This window comes from Sminthopsis crassicaudata, chromosome 2 (genome assembly GCF_048593235.1).
Source record: "Sminthopsis crassicaudata isolate SCR6 chromosome 2, ASM4859323v1, whole genome shotgun sequence".
NCBI lineage: Eukaryota > Metazoa > Chordata > Mammalia > Dasyuromorphia > Dasyuridae > Sminthopsis > Sminthopsis crassicaudata.
The window spans coordinates 216,932,738-216,952,067 of NC_133618.1; the positions used below are offsets into that span (position 1 = coordinate 216,932,738).

The 19,330-nt window shown below is 37.0% G+C and overlaps 1 protein-coding gene across 1 annotated transcript in view; it reads left to right on the plus strand.

Moving 5' to 3' along the window:
• Positions 1-19,330, plus strand: part of HSD17B2 (hydroxysteroid 17-beta dehydrogenase 2) — a 94,463-nt gene that overhangs the window by 35,952 nt on the left and 39,181 nt on the right. Inside the window, exon 2 of the mRNA XM_074288229.1 lies at positions 15,342-15,554. Within this exon, the coding sequence (XP_074144330.1) occupies positions 15,342-15,554 (213 nt within the window). The remainder of the gene's footprint in view (positions 1-15,341; positions 15,555-19,330) is intronic.

The window sequence follows — 19,330 nt, forward strand, 5'->3', positions numbered from 1 at the left end:
ATTCCAAGTTTTATTCTGGAACCAAACATCATATGATTTCTCCTTAATAATCGAATCCTTTATATACTTGATGATAGCTATCGTGTCACCCCCAAACTATTTTATATTCTGTTTTTTCAATTGATGCTCATGGAGTTGCATCTCCAATTCCCTCACATTCTGCTTGTCCTCTTCAAGGAATGGAGGTATATAAATAAGCTTGCAAGTCTGATCAAGCTTCAGAGAAGGGAAGCCAAGACTGTCAGATTTGTTGGGGGACACTGCTGTGCTGGTTGTTCATCTCTGCCAAAAGATGCACATCTGTAGGCATTTATTATGTGCTGAGAACAATTCTGAATGCCTGAGCATGACAATGCATCTGGTTCTCCAAATATAACATAAAATAATTGAGACCAGGTTGACCTTGGGCAAGTCACTTAGTTCTGTTTGCCCCAGTTTCTTCATCTGAAAAAATGATCTGGAAAAAGAAATGTAAATCACTCCTGTATCTTTGCCAAGGAAACCCAAAATGGGGTCATGAAGAATTGGACACAATTGAAAAATGACTGAACAAATGAACTGAGATCAGGTTAACATAAGTAATGGACAGATAAGGAAAATAGCAAGTCTGTACTTTGATAATAACTTTCTTACTTTGTGTATATTCACAAAATCAATATGCTTATTGAATGAATGAATGTGATCCAATTCACACATGAAAGAATACCCATAAGAACATACCTGATAAATTATCATGCATTGTTTGCTTGGAGATGTCTAATAAGGAGTGATGCATTACTCCTCAAGGAAGCCCATTCTGCTTTTGGTCATCTTTAATTGTTAGAAACTTTCCCTTAATTAAGTCTAAATATGTCTATTTTTTTCAACCTTTCCCCATTGTTCCTGGTTCTGCCCTCTGGGATCAAACAGAACAAGTCTGGTCTATTTTAATATGACAGTCCTTGAAATACTTTCATATATTTGAAAATAGCAATCACTCTCTCTTTTTCCCCCTCAGTCTTTCTTTTCTCTGGGCCAAATGTTCCTATTTTCTTCAACAGATTCTTGTATGATATAGACTCAAGGCTCTTTCACCATTCTGTTTGATCTGTTTTAATTGTTCTTCAGTTTGTCAATGTCTGTAGCAAAAACATGCTCCCCAAAAGTGAACACTACTTCAAATGTGGTCTGATTAGGACAAAGTAAAGCTTTATTTTTGGACGTTATTTCTGTCTTAATGCAATTCAAGACCACTTTAAGACTGTTGTTTTCTTTGGCTACTGTATTATTTTGTCAACTCGTATCAAGGTGAAAATCCCTCCAAAAAATTGTCACTCATGCTAGTAGGTCCAGACAAAACTCCCAACTAAGGGCTGAAACCAGATTAGGATGTAATTGGAAAACGTTGAACAAAATAAATAAAATGTAACATAGATAATAGTGATTTGTGTTTTTCTAAGTTAATATGTAGTCCCGCGAATTCTGCTTGAGTTTGACACCACTGGTCCATGATATATCCACCTTATTTTTTCACATGAACTGTTGAATAACTATGCCTTCATCATGGGCAGCCTCATCAGGTTCCTTTTCTGTTGTGTTCACATATGCCTAGATTGGATGGAAGTATCCTTATGAAAAACCTTCACTTGACCCTAAACATCATCCTAAAGTATCAAATCTCACCTGTCCAGAGCCAAACTTAAAAAAACCAAACCCACAAACTCAGCTATTTATACTTTGTGTCTCTCCTTTCTCATTTCTGGTTCACTTCTCAGTTTGTTGCAATCTGGATTTTGATTTCACTATTCAACCAAAATTGCTCTCTCCAAATTTTTCTATGACTCCTTTGCAGGAGTGTCATTTGTGTCACTCCTCCTACAAAAAAAAGTGTTTCTCAGGGCCTTCTCACAGGCACTTCTGTCTATTCTCTTGATCTTATTAGCTTCTGGGATTTCAACTTCTATGTGGATGGCTTCCAACTCTTATATGTCTTCTCCTGACCTTCTGTCCCACATTTCCCACTGCCAGATAGACATTTTTCCCTACATGTCTCATGGACACTGGAAATTCAACATATCATAAAAAGCAATCATTATCTTTTCCCCTAAATCCTTATCGCTGTGTTCTTATTTTCTATAAATGTGATATTTATTCATCTGTGAACACATTTCATATAAACCATCAGAAAGTAAGCTTCTCAAGAACAAGAACTCTATAAATTTGTATTTGTTTCTCTCAGGCTCCTCACAGTGCCTAGCACAAAGTAGTTGCTTAATAAATGAATGTTGACTGATTATGCCTATGAAGTCAATTTATTGAACCCAAATGATATTTGTCTCTCTTTAATTTCATCTTATTAGGTTCAATCCAGTTTTTGAACTTGTCAAGATTTTTTTGGATCTATATTAGCTATCCCTCCTAGCTTTGTGTCACCTGCAATTTTCATAAGAGTACTGTCCATGCCTTTATTGAAGTCATTAATAAAACTGTTGAAGAATACAGGATTTAACGGCTCAGGAGGAGGAATTACCTAATTCATTCTCCTGATCTCCCTTTAAGATGTGTAGAGTTGGCAGATATTGCTATTATATTATTTTACAGGTAAGAAAAGGCACTTACTGATAAAAAAGAAAAAAAACTGGTATAGTGGAAAGATATATATTTTTTTAATCTAGAGGATTAAAGAAAAAAAATTCTTCTCTCTGAAATGTGCTTCCCTGAGGAAGTTTAATAATAGAATTACATAATCTGTTGATCAAATAAAGGGGGACAACCTGTCAAACTATACAACATTAACTATGGCAGAGTTCAGATTATTGGATTTAAAATGGGAGAACCTGGGTTCCAACCTCATCAGTACCACTAATTATTTGTGTAATTTTAGGTAAGTTATTTTATTGCTGTGACCTCAATTTCCTTTTATGTATAATGAGCAGTTTGGTCTAACTGACCTCTAAGGTTCCTTCCAGCATGATCATATGATTAATACAATCAGCTTTTTAATTAAAGCCAGAGTAAACAATATCCTGAAAAGGGCTCAGTAAGCCTTCATACCAAAGGGCTTCAACACCCATGCATGACATGATGGGCAGTAAGACAAAAACTTAAGATCTTTTAGACTGCAGGATTTTGTCTTTCTCTCTGGTCTTTTCTTTAAAGTATAGGGTCAAGGATAGCCTGTGCTATGGAAGCCACAATGTAGGGCAAAAGTCAGTAGTTCTTCCACAAGCACCTAGATTAGTTAAATGTCTCCTCAAGGCTTATCAAATTTTCAAGTTCAGTTGTACTTGACAATGCTAGTTGCAGAGCTATGACAGGAGTGGGGAGAACAAATGAAAAGAGACTCTGTGTTTATCCCCAGTTTCAGAAAAATTCAGTGGAAAGTGTGGGATTCATAGGAAGGATGGAAATGGAAGGATACAGCCTGAATCCTGGGGCAGAGAAAGGAGGAAAAGAATTCATTCTTTCTAATTCAGCTACCAGGGAATGCTAAAGAATCTTTAGTGAAAGAAAAAAATTAAGACGAGTGACTCTTTGAGCTGCCTGTGTGATTTTTTTGTCAGTCAACAAATATTTATTAAGGTTTACTATATGCCAGGCATTGTGCTAAGGACTGGGAAAAGCTGGCACAAGATATGTGCTTGAATAGTAAGGTAAACATTACTAGATTGCAAAGAACATTGTGGGAGGAAGATGTAAGAAGACTAGAGAGGTGGGAGAGAGCTGGATTATAAAAGATTTTAAAACTTACATGAAATGATGCTGAGTGAAGTGAGTAAAACCAAGAGAAAATCATACACAGCCACAACAAGTTTGTATGATGATCAACTGTGATGAATGTGCCTCTTTTCAACAATGGGGTGATCACACCTCAAATTCTTTTTTTTTAAATTTTAATAGTTTTTATTTACCAGATATATGCATGGGTAATTTTACAACATTGACAATTGCCAAACTTTTTGTTTTAATTTTTCCCCTCTTCCCCCCCCCCCCCATGGCAGGTTGACCAATACATGTTAAATATGTTAAAGTATAAATTAAATACAATATATGTATACATGTCCAAACAGTTATTTTGCTGTATAAAAAGAATCGGACTTTGAAATAGTGTACAACTAGCCTGTGAAGGAAATCAAAAATGTAGGTGCACAAAATTAGAGGGATTCGCACCTCAAATTCTAATAGATTTGGGGTGGCCAATCATACCCTATGGAGGCTGATGTGGACCCAAGCATAGTATTTTCATCTTTTGTTTGTTTGTTGTTTTTTTTTTTCTTTGTTATGGTTTTTTTTCCCTTTTTGGTCTGATTTTTCTTGCACAACATAACAAATATAGAAATGTTTAAAAGGCTTTTTACACATATTTAATCTATATTAGATTGCTTGTTGTCTTGGTTGGGTGGAGGTAAGGAAACGAGGAAGAAAAAATTAGAACACAAACTCTAACAAAAATGAATGTTGAAAACTATTTTTACATGTATTTGGAAAAATAAAATACTTTAAAGAAAAAAGACAAAAAAATCCAAGCAGTATTTTATATAAATAATCTTGGAGATTATAAAGATCATAAAGATATTGAGTTAGAGAATGACATAGTTCAGAACTGTGCTTCACTTTAGCTGAATGAATTGTAGGGGATTAGAGAGATGAGGCAGAGAGATCACCCAGAAAGCTCTCGCAGCAGTCCAAGTATTGGGTGATGAGTGTCTTTGCCAGAGGAAAGGAGATGTGAAGACATCCACTTTAGGAGATGACAGTAACAGTTTGAAGGAAAAGCAATGAATGGCTATGGATGCAGAACAGAGAGGGGAAAATGTCAAAAACAATAGCTGAAGAGAGTAGCTGAGTGGTTTTAGCTAACTCCCAAACCAATTCTAAGAGGCTAAGAGAAAGAGAGCAGAAAAGTGGTTAGATACAACTAGTTTCTGGATTATGGAGCCATGGTGACTCGTATCAGTAAATTTTATGGTCATCATATAACACATTTTCTTATCTCATGGTGTTTCCTAGAATTCCAGTACAGGAATTTATGGGAAATTGCATTCATTTGGATAGTGGTGGAGCATAGAAGTCTTGGGAAGTATGCTATGATTGGATTTGCTTTGCTATTTACTTAGCTATTGTGTTCTAATGAAATGATTTGTTCCTTGATTTATGACCCCAATCTGATCTGCTGATAGAGAATGCAGCAGATGGGAGTTTGGGCCAAATATAAACTTTTGTATTGAATCCAAGGAGTGATGTGATTCTGGAGTTAAGGTGGTTCCAACTTATATATTTGGGCAGCTAGATGGTGCAGTGGAGACGCTACTGGATCTGGAGTCAGGAGGCTTCAGGGATAGGGGTCTCACCCACAGTATTCCCCCTGAAGTGTTTGGCACTAAGGCTAGGAAAGAGTTTTTCCTCCTTGTATAGATAAGCTAGGGACTTGGAGTGGGAGGGGAGACTGCTGACCACTCCTTTTGTGAACAAACCCAAATGATTGCAGTTTCTTCCCAAAGGCCTGCTAGGCTCAAGTTGCTGGGTTGTTGATGAATCATGATAAAAGTGATTTGTGCCATCTTTATTAAAAATAACTAGTGGCAACTAGATGGCACAGTGGATAGTTCAAAGTCAGCCTCAGGCACTTATCATTTACTAGCAGTATGATCTTGGACAAGTCACTTAACCCGGATTGCCTTCCAAAAGAAAAAGAAGGTAGGTTAAGCTTAGCTAGTACTTTAAGATTTTCAAAGTGCTTTATAATTATTATTTCATTTGATCCTCACAACAACCTTAGGTTGTTGTGCTATTATGCCCCTCTTTTCCATTTTATAAATAAGGAAATTGAGGCTGAGATCAAGTGACTTGTCCAGAAACTAGCAAGTGAATAAGGCAAAGATTTTAATTCAGGTCTTTCTGACTCCAAAGACAATACTCTAAACATTCCCTTCTATTCCAACAACAACAACAAGCATTTACACAGTACTTTAAGATTTTCAAAGCATTTTACTAATACTAACTTATTTTATGATTTTGCCTATCAACCTGCAATTTTTTCTACCTCATCTTAAGGCAAAATGGTACAGTAGATAAAACTCTGAATCTAGATTCAGAAAGATCCTCAAGTTCAAATCTGGCCTCATTCATTAGCCATGTGATCCTGGCCAAGTGACTTAATCTCTGCCTGCCTCAGTTTCTTTATCTGTAATATAGGGACCCTAATAGCACCTATCTCATATGGTTGTTATAAGAATCAAAAGAAGAAATCAAATATTTGTAGAAGCATTTAACTTAGTGCCTGGCACAGAATAATTAATGCATATTTTGAATTTCTATGGAAAGTTGACCAACGTTTAAGAGTTTGTTTCTTCTTGATCACCACTTCAGGGCTAACTGTTAAGGTGAAGACTGAGCTCCCTAACTAGGCATGCCAGGTGGTGTTAAAAGCTCTCTGAGTCAGGATGGGTGGCGCTTAATCCTCAGTGCTATATTCATTATTCCCAAGGGCATTCTGGACCGGAGACAAAGGGAACACTGGCTCCTTAATTTTGGCTTCTGTTGAAAAGAATCCATGAGGATGAAAAGTGCTGAATGGCTAAAAATGTTATTAAAAGAAATGCTGAAACCCAGTAAACAAAATGAGACTTAATCCTCAATCAAACCTAATGAAGTGGAAAGGAGAGAGTTACAAAAAAGGAGGAAACTAACTGGAGTTATTGTGGAAGTTTTTTCCTTGCCAGTTGGGAGGTTCGCTCACTTTAAGGGATGATTCAGAATCTCAACCATTGTTCCCAGCTTCATTGGACTTTCCACTGACTCCCTAGTCTGTGTTGAGACTTTCTTGTCTCCCATAGATATCCTCTCCCCACCTCCCAGGTTAAATCTGTAAAACACCCACAACCTAAGGATAGCCAGTATGGCAGACCAGGGATGACGATGTCAAGCTGTATCTCAGACTAGAGGCTGGGACAAAATGAGACCCTCGTACCCCCGCTAACAATTGATAAAAAGGAGACTTGCCTAATCATAACAAGGGAAGGACATTTCTTGTGAAGAGAGGAAATTTGATTGGGAACATGATGTTGATTCAATTGAATACAGATTCTCTACTTCTGTACATTAATTTAGAATTAAAAGAAACCCCAATAACCACAATCTAAACCTTTCACTTTAAAGGTAAGGAAACTGAGATGGGCATAGGCTAAATGAATGACCCAATATCCCCCACACAAAGTATTTTAAGGCACAGTTTTAATCCAACCCTAGAGCCAGTACTCTTCTCATTAGAGGCGGGCTTCTTGGTTATCTAAGTACAAAAAAAGACCACATGGAACTCTAGAAATGATCTGAGACTTGATCAATGGAACAATACTGGCAACACAGAAGCAAAGAGAACCTCCCTATGTTCAATTGGATCAAAACTGTGTCCCCAGTCTAATATCCTTTTTTTGTTCTGAATGTCCTTCCCCTGATGTTAAGTTTAGTAAGCCTCCTTATGACCATGGTCCTGCACACATCTATTATCCTTTCAACCATGTTCCTAATCCTAAACTTGAGGTCACTGATCCTTTTGACCTTCTTAGCTCCTGAGCTCAAAGATCCCTAAATTCAAGGTTATCTTCAACCAATTTTAATGACATATTTTCATCTTCTGCCACTGCCACCTTCCAGAATACTCAGGGATCAACTCCCATGTTTGCTTTCCTTTCCTCCCCTCTGCCAAGAGGAAAGAGAAAATCAATTCAAAAATTGATTTAATATAAATACATTTAACATATGTAACATATAAATATACTAAAAAGTAAAAATGATTAGAAGTACATCTAAAGCAACATATCCAGCCCAGACAAAGTGAATCTTAAGCTCATTGAGCTTATGAATTAAGCCATGAATAGTGATTCTACCCTAACAGAACCTTGTGGCAATCCTGCTTTTCTTTTTAAATAATAACTTATTATTTTTATTTTCCAAGGAATGAATTTTTAAAATAATATATCCCTCCCATTATTTACAAGAGTTGAATAAATTAAATAAGTAGGACAAATCTGAAAAACAGATTCCTCAAAATATATCTACACAATACACTCTATATTAGCCATGGATGAAAATATGTGTCTGTCTTTCTGAATTTTGAGTTCATCACCTCTTGCTTTCAGAAGACAATTGGTGCATTTCAGTTTTGTTCTTTTGGACTCTTGGATTATCATTGGGTTGATCAGAGTTCTAATATTTTTCAAAGTTGTTTTGCTCTATAACATTATCATTATCTAAATTGTTTTCCTTCAGTCTACAAGAGTTCTTAAAGTTCTTCCCAATTTCCTCTAAAATTTTCTATTTTATCATTTCTTATGGCAAAATAATCATACCCCATTATATGCATCTCCTGCAATTTGTTTAGCCATTCCTCAATGGGAGAATTTCTTCTTTCTGAGAAACAAAAGTCTATAGCCTACCCAGTATGTTCTTACCCTAAGGTACAAAATTCATAGTTATTTATAGGTCTTTTGCTCATATATGTGCCACAAAGTTCTTAGAAGCTGATTCATGCAAGATTACCATTTTGCAGGTCATCATGTCCTTACTTTATGAGGACTTAACTTTGTTCTTCCCATGATGTCTCAATTAGCTCCCGTGGGCTTTCTTAGTTTTTTTTTTTTTTTTTTTGTTATAATTATTAATATATGGGTATGATTATTATGGTCATATACTTAAAGAGTCATACTTTACAATGATTTAGTTATAATTCTAAGGTTAATTAAAATAGGATTACATCATAGTTTGGTTACACATAGGTTTTTTACCTGGGACTGAAATAGCCCAGGCAATAAAATTCAGGACAGCCAAGGTGTTTGCAATTTAGAGAGCAGTTTATTCACCGGCCGGGATGGATCTCTGGATCGAGTTCCATCCCAAACCCAAGTAGAGACAGGCTTATAAGCAATTCTTGTTCTGCCTTGTGGTTACAACAGTGACTCGAATAGAGGGATGTTGGGGAGCTTACAGGATTTCTGACATTGTTAGGCAAGCATTCTTCCTGAACATAAAAACCACTTCCCTTAATTTAATTTAAGCAACATTTTCCTATAAGCTTTGACCCAGGGATGAGGGGGCCAGTCTTTTGTCCATTTCACTCCCCCCTTTTTATGTTCATAGTTGTGACTCATCTGAGGCCAACCGGGAATAAATCATTTTGAGGGTGAAAACTTTTAGGGTCTGTAGTGACTGATACCAGGACATTGAAGCCTTATGACTGGCCTCCCGGTCATCCAACCACTTATGCAAGGAGGGGAGTGATTCCCTAATGACACCTGTCCGATTTGCATGGAAGCAACAAGATTCTCCCAGCTCCATACACAGTCCCCCTTGCTTCATGAATAGCAAATCTAATCCACGGTGGTTCTGTAATACAACCTCTGCTAGGGAGTCACTGATTTATCTACCTGGGAGCTAAGAAGGCAACTGTAGGGCCAGAGAAACTGAGGCAAGATAGAGTCCAAGAGCTCCCAACATCCTATTAATTGGAGAGTTTGATTGACTGGACAGGACTCTATTACACACATGGCACAGCTACAAGGGTAGACCAAGGCAGGGGTGGGGTCAGAACATTGAGAGTGGGAACAGACTGGTTCTGACAGTGTGGTGGGAGACACTGGATATTCTGATAGGAGCCAGGAAGTCTGAACTTCCCCTTATCTTGAGTCTCACATTAACATTTAGGCAGAACAGTTAAGGAAACTAAGGCAGAAAATTTAGGGAAACTGAGGCAGAACCAATTAGGGAAACTGAGTCAGACAATTAAAGAGGACTGTGGCACAACATTCTACACTCTCTCTCTCCTGAATAAACCAAAATAAAACTAGAAAAGAAAAACTGCAAGGACAAGTCTGTCCCTGATAACCCCAGCGTTAACAGCTGTACAAAGGCTCCCTTGTCACAAGCATGTCAGGTCCTCTGCAGTTGAGGCACCATCTCAGCCAGAGAATCCAGTTTGAGATGGAGAGTTCCCTGTGAGTTAGGTGGTCTGCAGTCATTTGTGCAGTTAACTCAGTCTCTGCTTACAGAGCAGCAGGGCTCAAGGGCTCAAGGCCCATTCAGAGGGGCAATCTTCTCCAGGAGAGAAGGGTGAGGGAGCTTTACCTGTCCCCACCCAGAGAACAGACAGGACTGCAGAAAGGATCAGATTGCAGAGCAGATTATGCACAGTTAGACCATCAGGGCAGGAAAACCCCAAACTTTTAGATGTCTGATATCAAACTACAAGGTCCTTTGAGATTGCCGAAATACCAATTAATGAACTGGGATTACAGGACTGGAAAAACAGATCACAGAGACTGCCAGTTCCAAGATAGGAGTCTGATTTCTGGTTATTTTTTAAAAATAATAATCCCAAGAACTGAGTCAGCCAGGGCAATTCTGACAGAATAAGGGGTTCCAAAGCTAAAGCATCTGAACTAGTGAGATACGGGGTGGGGTAGAAGTGCCTAAGGCAAAAGATATACCAGTTTCCCCAATGTTCTATCTCATCCTCCCCCCCTTTTTTTTTCTCATGGAAAGGAATTATCAAAGGACAATTCCACATCTAAATCCCAAGAGTGAATCAAAATCCCCATACGTAACAGACTAGTACAGTAGCATTTCCTAAAAATCCCTCAAATATAACAGCAACAGTTACATGGGTTTAACAAATCCCAAATCTCAAACACACAGTAACAGATGACCCAGTCAAGGTTCAACAGTCAGTCATCAACCATTCCCAAAGTCCCCCATTTCAGGTGTGAGGGGACAAAGCTTCTCAGTCAAAACTGTGTCCTGGCCACGATGGGCAGTGGCTCTCAGGCCAGGCAGAGGATGGGTGTGCCATGCTGACAATCAAAGCTGATCAAGGTCCCAGAAGCAAGTCAATATCTGTGATTTGACACAAATCTCACAAAACAGTCTGAAATAAAAAGACTGGTCCACCAGACTACTGAAAAATGTGAAGAGCCAGCAGCTTCCTATGTGAAGAGAGGACTGCTTTACAGGACAGACAGTCTCAAGTCTTAACAGCAGTTAGGTCTCACAGACACTGTTAATTGTCCTCTTATCATTTAGAAACCTTAAAAACACACACACACAATACCCAATAACAGACAGATGACCAGGCTAAATACTCATTTGCCCAAGTATTTCGGATACAATGATTACATATAATCAGACTGAAAACAGCAAGGTACGACATGATTGAATTGCATTAACAGTTTTTCACTGATCATTGCACTGACCATAGAGATCAGTTACAAGAAGGGAAAAAAATTGCAAGAACTTAACTATTACATAACATAAGCAGTCAAAACTCAACCTTCAGCACATACAGGATAAAATAGCTTTAACCCAGTTTTATTCCAAACAATTGTCCCATTAACTGTCAGAGAGTGGAGTTTTAAAACTCCCCAAAAGCATTAACTAAGTAAGTATAAGCCCAAGAAATTTTACCTCCAATAGCAGGTTCCATTAATCAAATTTCTGGTAAATCCTAAACAGATCTTTACCATAATCTTATAGTAATAACAGTAAGAAATTTATCCCAATAAGTTCACAACTTAAACAATTATCATATCCAAGTAGATGTTTCATAAGTGAACATTCGACATACAAATCAGTTTGCTTTTAAAATACTCAATACATAGGAAAAAAATCCCAAATTGCACATTGTCCATAACAGAAACATTTTCAGAAGGACAAAGAAAAAAAATACTATTATTTTTAGAGGCCCTTTAAATAACCTCAGGATGACCCAATACAATCAATTTAAAACTTATACAGAATATCCAAATACCACATAAGAGAATCTGAAAGATTCTTAAAAATAGCAATTAAACTTTTAGAAATAGTCCTACCAAAGTATGGATCACATTTATGACCATATTCCTCAAACAAGAAAACCATTATGTATCAAGAAATAAATATTCAGTCAATTAACCTAAAAGTAAGCCTGTCCCTTTAAATCAGTTTGCTGCACTGGCAGTAACTTGATTAAAAAAAAAAAAAAAAGAAAAAAAGGCTGGAGCACACTTAGGGGGGTGAGGGGAGAAAAGGATTCCATGTGGTCACCCTTCTCCTGCACCCCTGGATAAAAATTTCCTCAGGTTCTCCATTCAAATTCTTACATGGGATCCTCAAGATGTAGCCCATCAGCTTATTTACTTTCTCCCAATATGAAGTTTCTTCCCAAGTCTACCAGATTTTCTCCTTCTCTCATGCTACACACTTAAACAATCTCCAACAACTTTCCTAGCTAGATGCTCCACTGCTAAAGTAGCAGGAAGCAGTGGGGAGTGGGTGAGTTGCTCTCTCCCCCACTTCTTCTTTCTGCTGCCAAAACCTCTTACTTCCTAAAATCATGCAAACCTTTCATTGTTCCTACAAGCCAGTCCTTCATAAACACCTGTATTCTTCTTTCCAGTTCTCTTCAAAACTTTTAAGATTCACAATATAGTGAATGGCTAGAGAACTCCATAAAGCATAACTTACAATGTTAACAAATAAACTGAATCAAACCAAACTTCCTTTTTTTTTTTTTTTTTTTTTTTGCCTGAGTGTCTGACCACAATTAACATCTCTCTTATCTGTCCAGGCAGAGCTCGAATTGTATTGCTCTTTCCCTTCCTCTTTAGTAATAAAGGTATCAATATTCAAACAAATTCCAAGATCTTATATTCAGAATAAACAAATCTAGCATGCAACGGCAATAGTAAAATTATATTACCCATAATTTCAGAATCATCCCAAAGTTCCTAATCAAATGTTTTTCAGCTGCCTGAGTTTCAATCAGAGAAGGTTTTATTGCCCTTGACTCTAGCAGGCTCTGAAAACTCTTCAGCCCATTTTTTTTCCCTTACAAATTAGTACATCAGGTTAAAAAGTTTAGAATCACAAGCAAATTTTCAAATAATCAATTCCCAAATTTCTTAATCATTGTTCTTAAAACAACAAAGCTTTTAAATCAACTAAACAGACTGGGTTTTTTTTTTCCAGGACCCCCGCCCCTGGAGAGAAGTTTGAACATTTTTCCCTCCCAGAATCCAAACAGAGGTTCTCTAAATTTCCAAGCCCATTTAGTGCATTTTTCTGCCTTCACAGAGAATACCTAGATATTTCATTCAAACTTCTTTTCTTTAAATGTTAGCACACTGCTCTTCTATAGTTTTTTTTTTAACTTTCCAAACTTTCAAATCCCTTTCAATCTGTTTTTATTTCTTCCCTTCCCTCCCTTTTCTCCACAATACTGCTGCAGTTAGCCAGAGACAGAGAGAGAGAGAGAGAAAGATTTTTTTCAAACTTCTTTCCTTTCTTGAGCCACTCTTGAAAGAATTACTTCTCTCAATGAATTCCACTTCAAACAGTTCAGCCTGATATTTTTCTAAGTCTGCAACACAGAGGTTGAATTCTTATCTCTTACAAGCTTGCTAATTTTTAACACAGAACAAAATGCAAAGCAAACATACACACACAGAGACACACTCAGAGCTCTATTTTCACCTTTTACATTTAAAAAAAAAATTCTGTTGCTTTTGCTTACAAATTAGTGCAACAGATTAAAAATGGGCAATTTTATCTTAAATCTTTAGGGCTCTTCTACTAACAGACAAACAATCATACAGGACACACAGGGCAAGGACCACAACCAACAGAACAGATAGACAAATCACAGAGAATACATACAACTAGAAAAGTGCCCCAAAAAAGGTGCTCAGAATCAGATTAGACACCTAGGACCCTCACACGGTATCCCATGGGGGTTGGCAAGAGTGTTTTTAGCACTGTGTCCAGCTTAGCTACTTGCTGCAGATACAGGAGTACTCACCACACCAGACAGGTGGCTACAAAAATGATCAGGCAGCTGCAGGGGCCCCTCAGAATCTTATTAACCAGAACTGGTTTTTAGGATGCTTTCTGCCAATTTTGGACCTAATTCAAAAAGTCTCACTCTCCTGGTCCACAGAAAGAGATTTCTGGAAACTGGGGCGGAGGAACATCTCTTGGTGGCCACCCCCTAGGATCCATAACCTCTTTCGCCCTCCAGGGAAAGGGACTGGCTGTCAGACTGAACCAAAGGCTTATCTCGGTGGGACCTCCAAGTGAGATAGCCCAGGCAATAAAATTCAGGACAGCCAAGGTGTTTGCAATTTAGAGAGCAGTTTATTCACTGACTGGGATGGATCTCTGGTTCGAGTTCCATCCCAAACCCAAGTAGAGACAGGCTTATAAGCAATTCTTGTTCTGCCTTGCGGTTACAACAGTGACTCGAATAGGAGGATGTTGGGAATTGGCACAAAGAGGGAATAACATACACACCTACTTGGATATAGAGATATATATTAACCTATAGGAAAATAAGTGGGAAGAGGGGTAAGAAAAGGGGAGGTGGTGATAGAAGGGAGGGCAGATTTGGGGAGGGGCATCATGAAAAAAGAAAGAGAATTGAATAAACAGGGGAGTAGGATAGCGGGACATACAGTTAGCAATCATAACCATGAAAAAATTTATTTTATTAATTATTTATTTGCTTATTTATTTATTTTTACCATGAAAAATTTTTGAAGCAAGTTGCTCTGATGAAGCTATCGTTTCTTAAACTTATAGAGAGCTGAGTCAAATGTATAAAAATAAGACCCATTCCTCAATTGATAAATGATTAAAAGATATTTCAGATGAAATAATCAAAGCTATCTATAGCCATAAGGAAAAAAATACTCTAACTCACTATTGATTGGAAAAATGAAAATTAAAATAATTTTGAGGTCCTTTCTTGTATCTATTAGATTGGCTAATAGTACAGAAAAGGAAAATGACAAATGTTGGACAGGATATGGGTAAAATGAGACATTAATTCACTGTTGCTGGAGTTATGAACTCATAATTTTATGAACCCCTAATGATCCCCAAATGAAAATAAACTTTCTTTCAGCAAAATCTCTTGTGGATTTAGGAGCAGTCATCAAGGTGCTCTGGATATAATTCATTCATCTATGTTTCAATACCAGATTCTCTTGAGACAATCATCAAGTGTCCTAAGTCTTGGTGGAATCTAAAATAATATAATCACACTATTCTATAAAATTAATAGATAACAAACTGTTGCCTCCCCTATTAAGGGGAAAGGGGAGAAAGGAGACTTAAAATAAGATTACAAAATTTAGGATTAGAAGGGACCTGAGATATTATCTCTTTGAATCATCACACAAAATAATAATAATTTGATCCAATCCTGAGTCATCAACCCCCAAAGTTTGCTAAAATATCCCTTTCTTCCCTCAGGATTACTGCTGAAGAAGAGAGGTTCTCTCTTGGGCTTGTTCTGGTTGTGGTCTTCACCTGTTGAATTGCTCTGTTGCTTTCAGGTGGAGATTGTGGGATTGGTCATGCCCTGTCAAAGTACTTGGATGAATTGGGATTCACTGTATTTGTTGGTGTTCTGAATGAAAAAGGACCTGGAGCTGAGGCATTGAAGAAGAGCTGCTCTAATAGGACCTCAGTTTTCCAAATGGATATTACGAACCCAGCCCAGATCAAAGAAGTTCAAGCTCGAATTGCAGAAAAGGTGAAAGACACAGGTATTGGGAGCTTGATATTTTTCTAGGGCACATACTCCAGATAATAAATGGCATATATAGTTGATAGGCTATAAATGGGAAGCAGTGTGGAGGGGAACTGAGTTACTTTGCAGTTTGGACAGGGAGATCTTCTTTCCTGATAACAGGAAGTAAATCTACAACTAGTTACAGAATCTTTAGAATCCTAGTATTGGAAGAGATTCTTTCACCTAATGCAATAATTGTCTCCACAATATTTCTATTAAGTGTCAATAAGCCTCTGCTTCAGCACTTCCTTGTGAAGGGATGCTCACATAAAGGCAGTCCATTCTATTGTCAGAGAAGCATAAATGTTAGCATTTATATTCCTTCCTCGAAGTGAAATACTCTGTGATGATAAGCAAATTAGTTAACTTCTCAATGCCTCAGGGAACTCTCTCAGATCATAAAATGCATAACAGGTACTAAGCTGCATTAGTAGAAGGAAGTTCCTTATTGGGACTACCCTATATCAATGAAATCATGTCTCACCCTACATTATAATAACTAGAAAGCTGTCTCCTTTCACAGTGGGTATAACTTCCACTCATTGATCCTACATCTACCCTCTTGTCTAATTCTTTTACATAAGTCTAATTCTTTTACATAACAGTTCCTTAACTATTTTTAAATAGCTGAAAGGTCTCCTCTAGAGAATAGAATAAATGATAAGCAGAATAAATACTCCTGATTCTTTTAAACATTTCTCATATAATTTCTTAATGTTCCACTTTCCTGGTCATTCTCTGCTGGGTGCAGTCCAGTTTCTATCAAAATAAAAAAATGATTAAATGTCTAGTATGCTAGTAACTAATGAAGATTCTAATAAAAATAAGACATAATTTCTTTTCTTAAGGAATGAACCTAAAATTTGGGGAAATGACTTAGATCCTTGATTTCGGCTCTTTAGGTGTTCTGTCCAATGACTTAGATGAGTTGACTTGGAGAAAAAAAATTTTGCTATGAAATTAGCTAAAAAAAATCCAACTATGATCAAACTTTTGGTGATGAGCACTTTTGTCATTCCCTAGAAATCTTTCCAGTTTGCTAGGAGTTGTTGGGACTTATATTCCATTGCCACACTCTTTGAGAATCTAGGTTCACCTCCATGCTGCAATGAGGCATCAGGGTAAGATCTTTGATGGAAAGAGATGATGACACAATCATTCAACAAGCATATGTGAAGTACTTACTATGTTCCAGGCACCATACTAGGCTCTGGGATACCATGACAAGAATGAAAACTCCCTCAAGGAGCTTACATTCTATTTGGAGAGATAACATGTACATGTTTAAGTATTGTGTGTGTGTATATATATATATACAAAGGTTCCAATATTATCTGACCAACAAAAAGGATTAGCATTTTCCTAATTTTCCAATTAAGTTCCTATACAATATAAAGAGCATTATTTCTGGACTTATAATATCTGAATTCAAATCTTGTCACAGATGTTCAATACTTATGTGATCTCGGGCACATTATTTCATTTCCCTAGGCTTTTTCTGTGTGTGTGGTTTTTTTTTAATTGGTAAAATAAAGTGTTTGGCCTAGATAATCTCTGAGAATTTTTCTTACTTAAGATGTAGGATCCCATGGTCCTTTAAATGGATCTATGATCTCAACAGTAAGGTTACTCCATTTACTCCTATGGGTTGCAACTCATCCCTGTGTTCTTAATATATGTGATCTCATCCGTTTTGAGCTTACAGTCAAAACTACTAACTTGTTCCAAATCAAAACGTTTTTAGTGTAAACTTTCTATTTTTTGTTATCAAATTTTATCTTGCTCATTGATACCCATTGTTTCAGCCTGTTGGAATATTTTTTCTATCATCCATCTTATTAGTTATTATTCTTATTTTACATCTTCTTAAAATCTCTTAAGACTGAGAAGCTGTCATCTGTATCTTCATTCAACCTATTGGTAAAAAACAAAAAACCTGGAATAAGACATGACTGAGAATGTACCTTTAACATCAGAGACCATCCTCCAGGTTAACATCAAACCATTAATCAACTCCTCTTTTAAGGAGGCAGGAGTGTAGTGTACTCATTCAACCAACTGTGAATCTTTCTAATACTTTCAGCCAGCCCAAGGTTCTTGAGTTTGCCCACAAAGCTATCATTAAGACCCTTGTAAATGTCTTGCTGAAATTTAAATGTCTTTTCTGTGACATTTCTCTGCTAAATGAGTCTTGCAAGCTTGTCAAGAAAAGAGATGAGTTTAGCCTGGCTTGTTCTTAGTGAACCCATGTTTGTCCTTATTGATCACTATCTCCTTTTCACAGTGGTTATAAAGCATTTGACTAGCAATTGCTTCTGTGACTTTGTGAGAAATTTCAAGTTTGTTAACCCATAGTTTCCACTATTCCCTTTTCACTTTTTTTTTTTTTAAAGGAAACTGTTGTATTGTGTTTCCAGTCTTGTGGCATTTTTTTTATTAGCAATGCTGACAAAACCTTTGAGAAATGAGAATCACCTTTTTTCTGTGGCTTATGTTGTATCCTGATACTCTTTTATCTTTTACACAAATCACCTGGGCATATAATAAATGAATAATACCATATAAAGTGAGATGAAATAGCACAATATAACACTGACACATGTTGTGTATCCACAAAGCACCTTATCAACATAGTTGAGCTAATTCTGGCATAAGGCCACACAGGCTATTGTGTTTTAACCAAGTACAGAGCTCTATTCAAATTCATGGGCCCCTCTGGGGATCTTTCTTTTTTTTCTCCCCCAGATCACCTTTGAATCTAGGAGATCCTATCCTCCTAACAGAAATTGACACCTCCTCAATATACTCACATTTTTAAATCCTATGCTCTTTCTTCCCTTTTATATGCCATTTTATTTTGACTGATACTGAGTAGAAGATCCATTTATCTAGACTTAGTCTCTATTCTGAGCTCCATTTTCATGTTACCACCTACTTCTTAGGCATTTCAAAGGGGATGTCTCACAGGCTTCCCAAATTTAGTGTGTTCAAAATAAAATCCATCATGTCCCTTTCAGTACAAAACTATCCTTTCCCAGGTACAATATCTTCCTGTAGTTCTCATTTTCTCTCATTTGTTTATAACACAAATCCAAAGCACTTTCTTGGGTTTTGTCATTTCTTTCTTTTCAATTGCCCTCACATATTTTTGCTTTTTTATATGCACACATGTCTCCGAGTCAGGCCTTCATCACTTCACCTGTACATCAGCAATAGCCTTTTAATTTGATCTGTCTCCCTCACCTGGGTCTACCTACTACATTAAGGCCAAAAGCATACACAGTAAAATTCACTGGCTCCCTGTTACTTCTAAGACCAAAGTAAAACTCCTGTGACCTACATTTAAAGCTCTTTACAACTTGGGCCCTTCTTATCTTTCCAATCATTTAATACATTACTCCCTTCCAAGCATTGTAGAGTTAGGAATCCAGGTCTATTTGCCATTCTTCTATGTACTTTGTATGTATTTTATATATTAGATTGTCTCCCTCATTAGAATGTGACTTCCTTGAGAGAAAATTTTTTTTCTTTTTCTTTTGTATTCCTAGTATTTACCTTCAAATCAAGTTAACATGTTAAATGCTTTGCAAACCTTTAAGTCCCATGGATCTCTTGGCCTAAATCTCCTAATTTGTAGAATGAGAAGCTGGACTATATGGTTTCTACATTCCTTTCTACAGACCTATTCTGATTTTGAAGCTAGAATTCACTTCCTTTATCATGGACAGGCCAGAAATTGTTTCATATTTC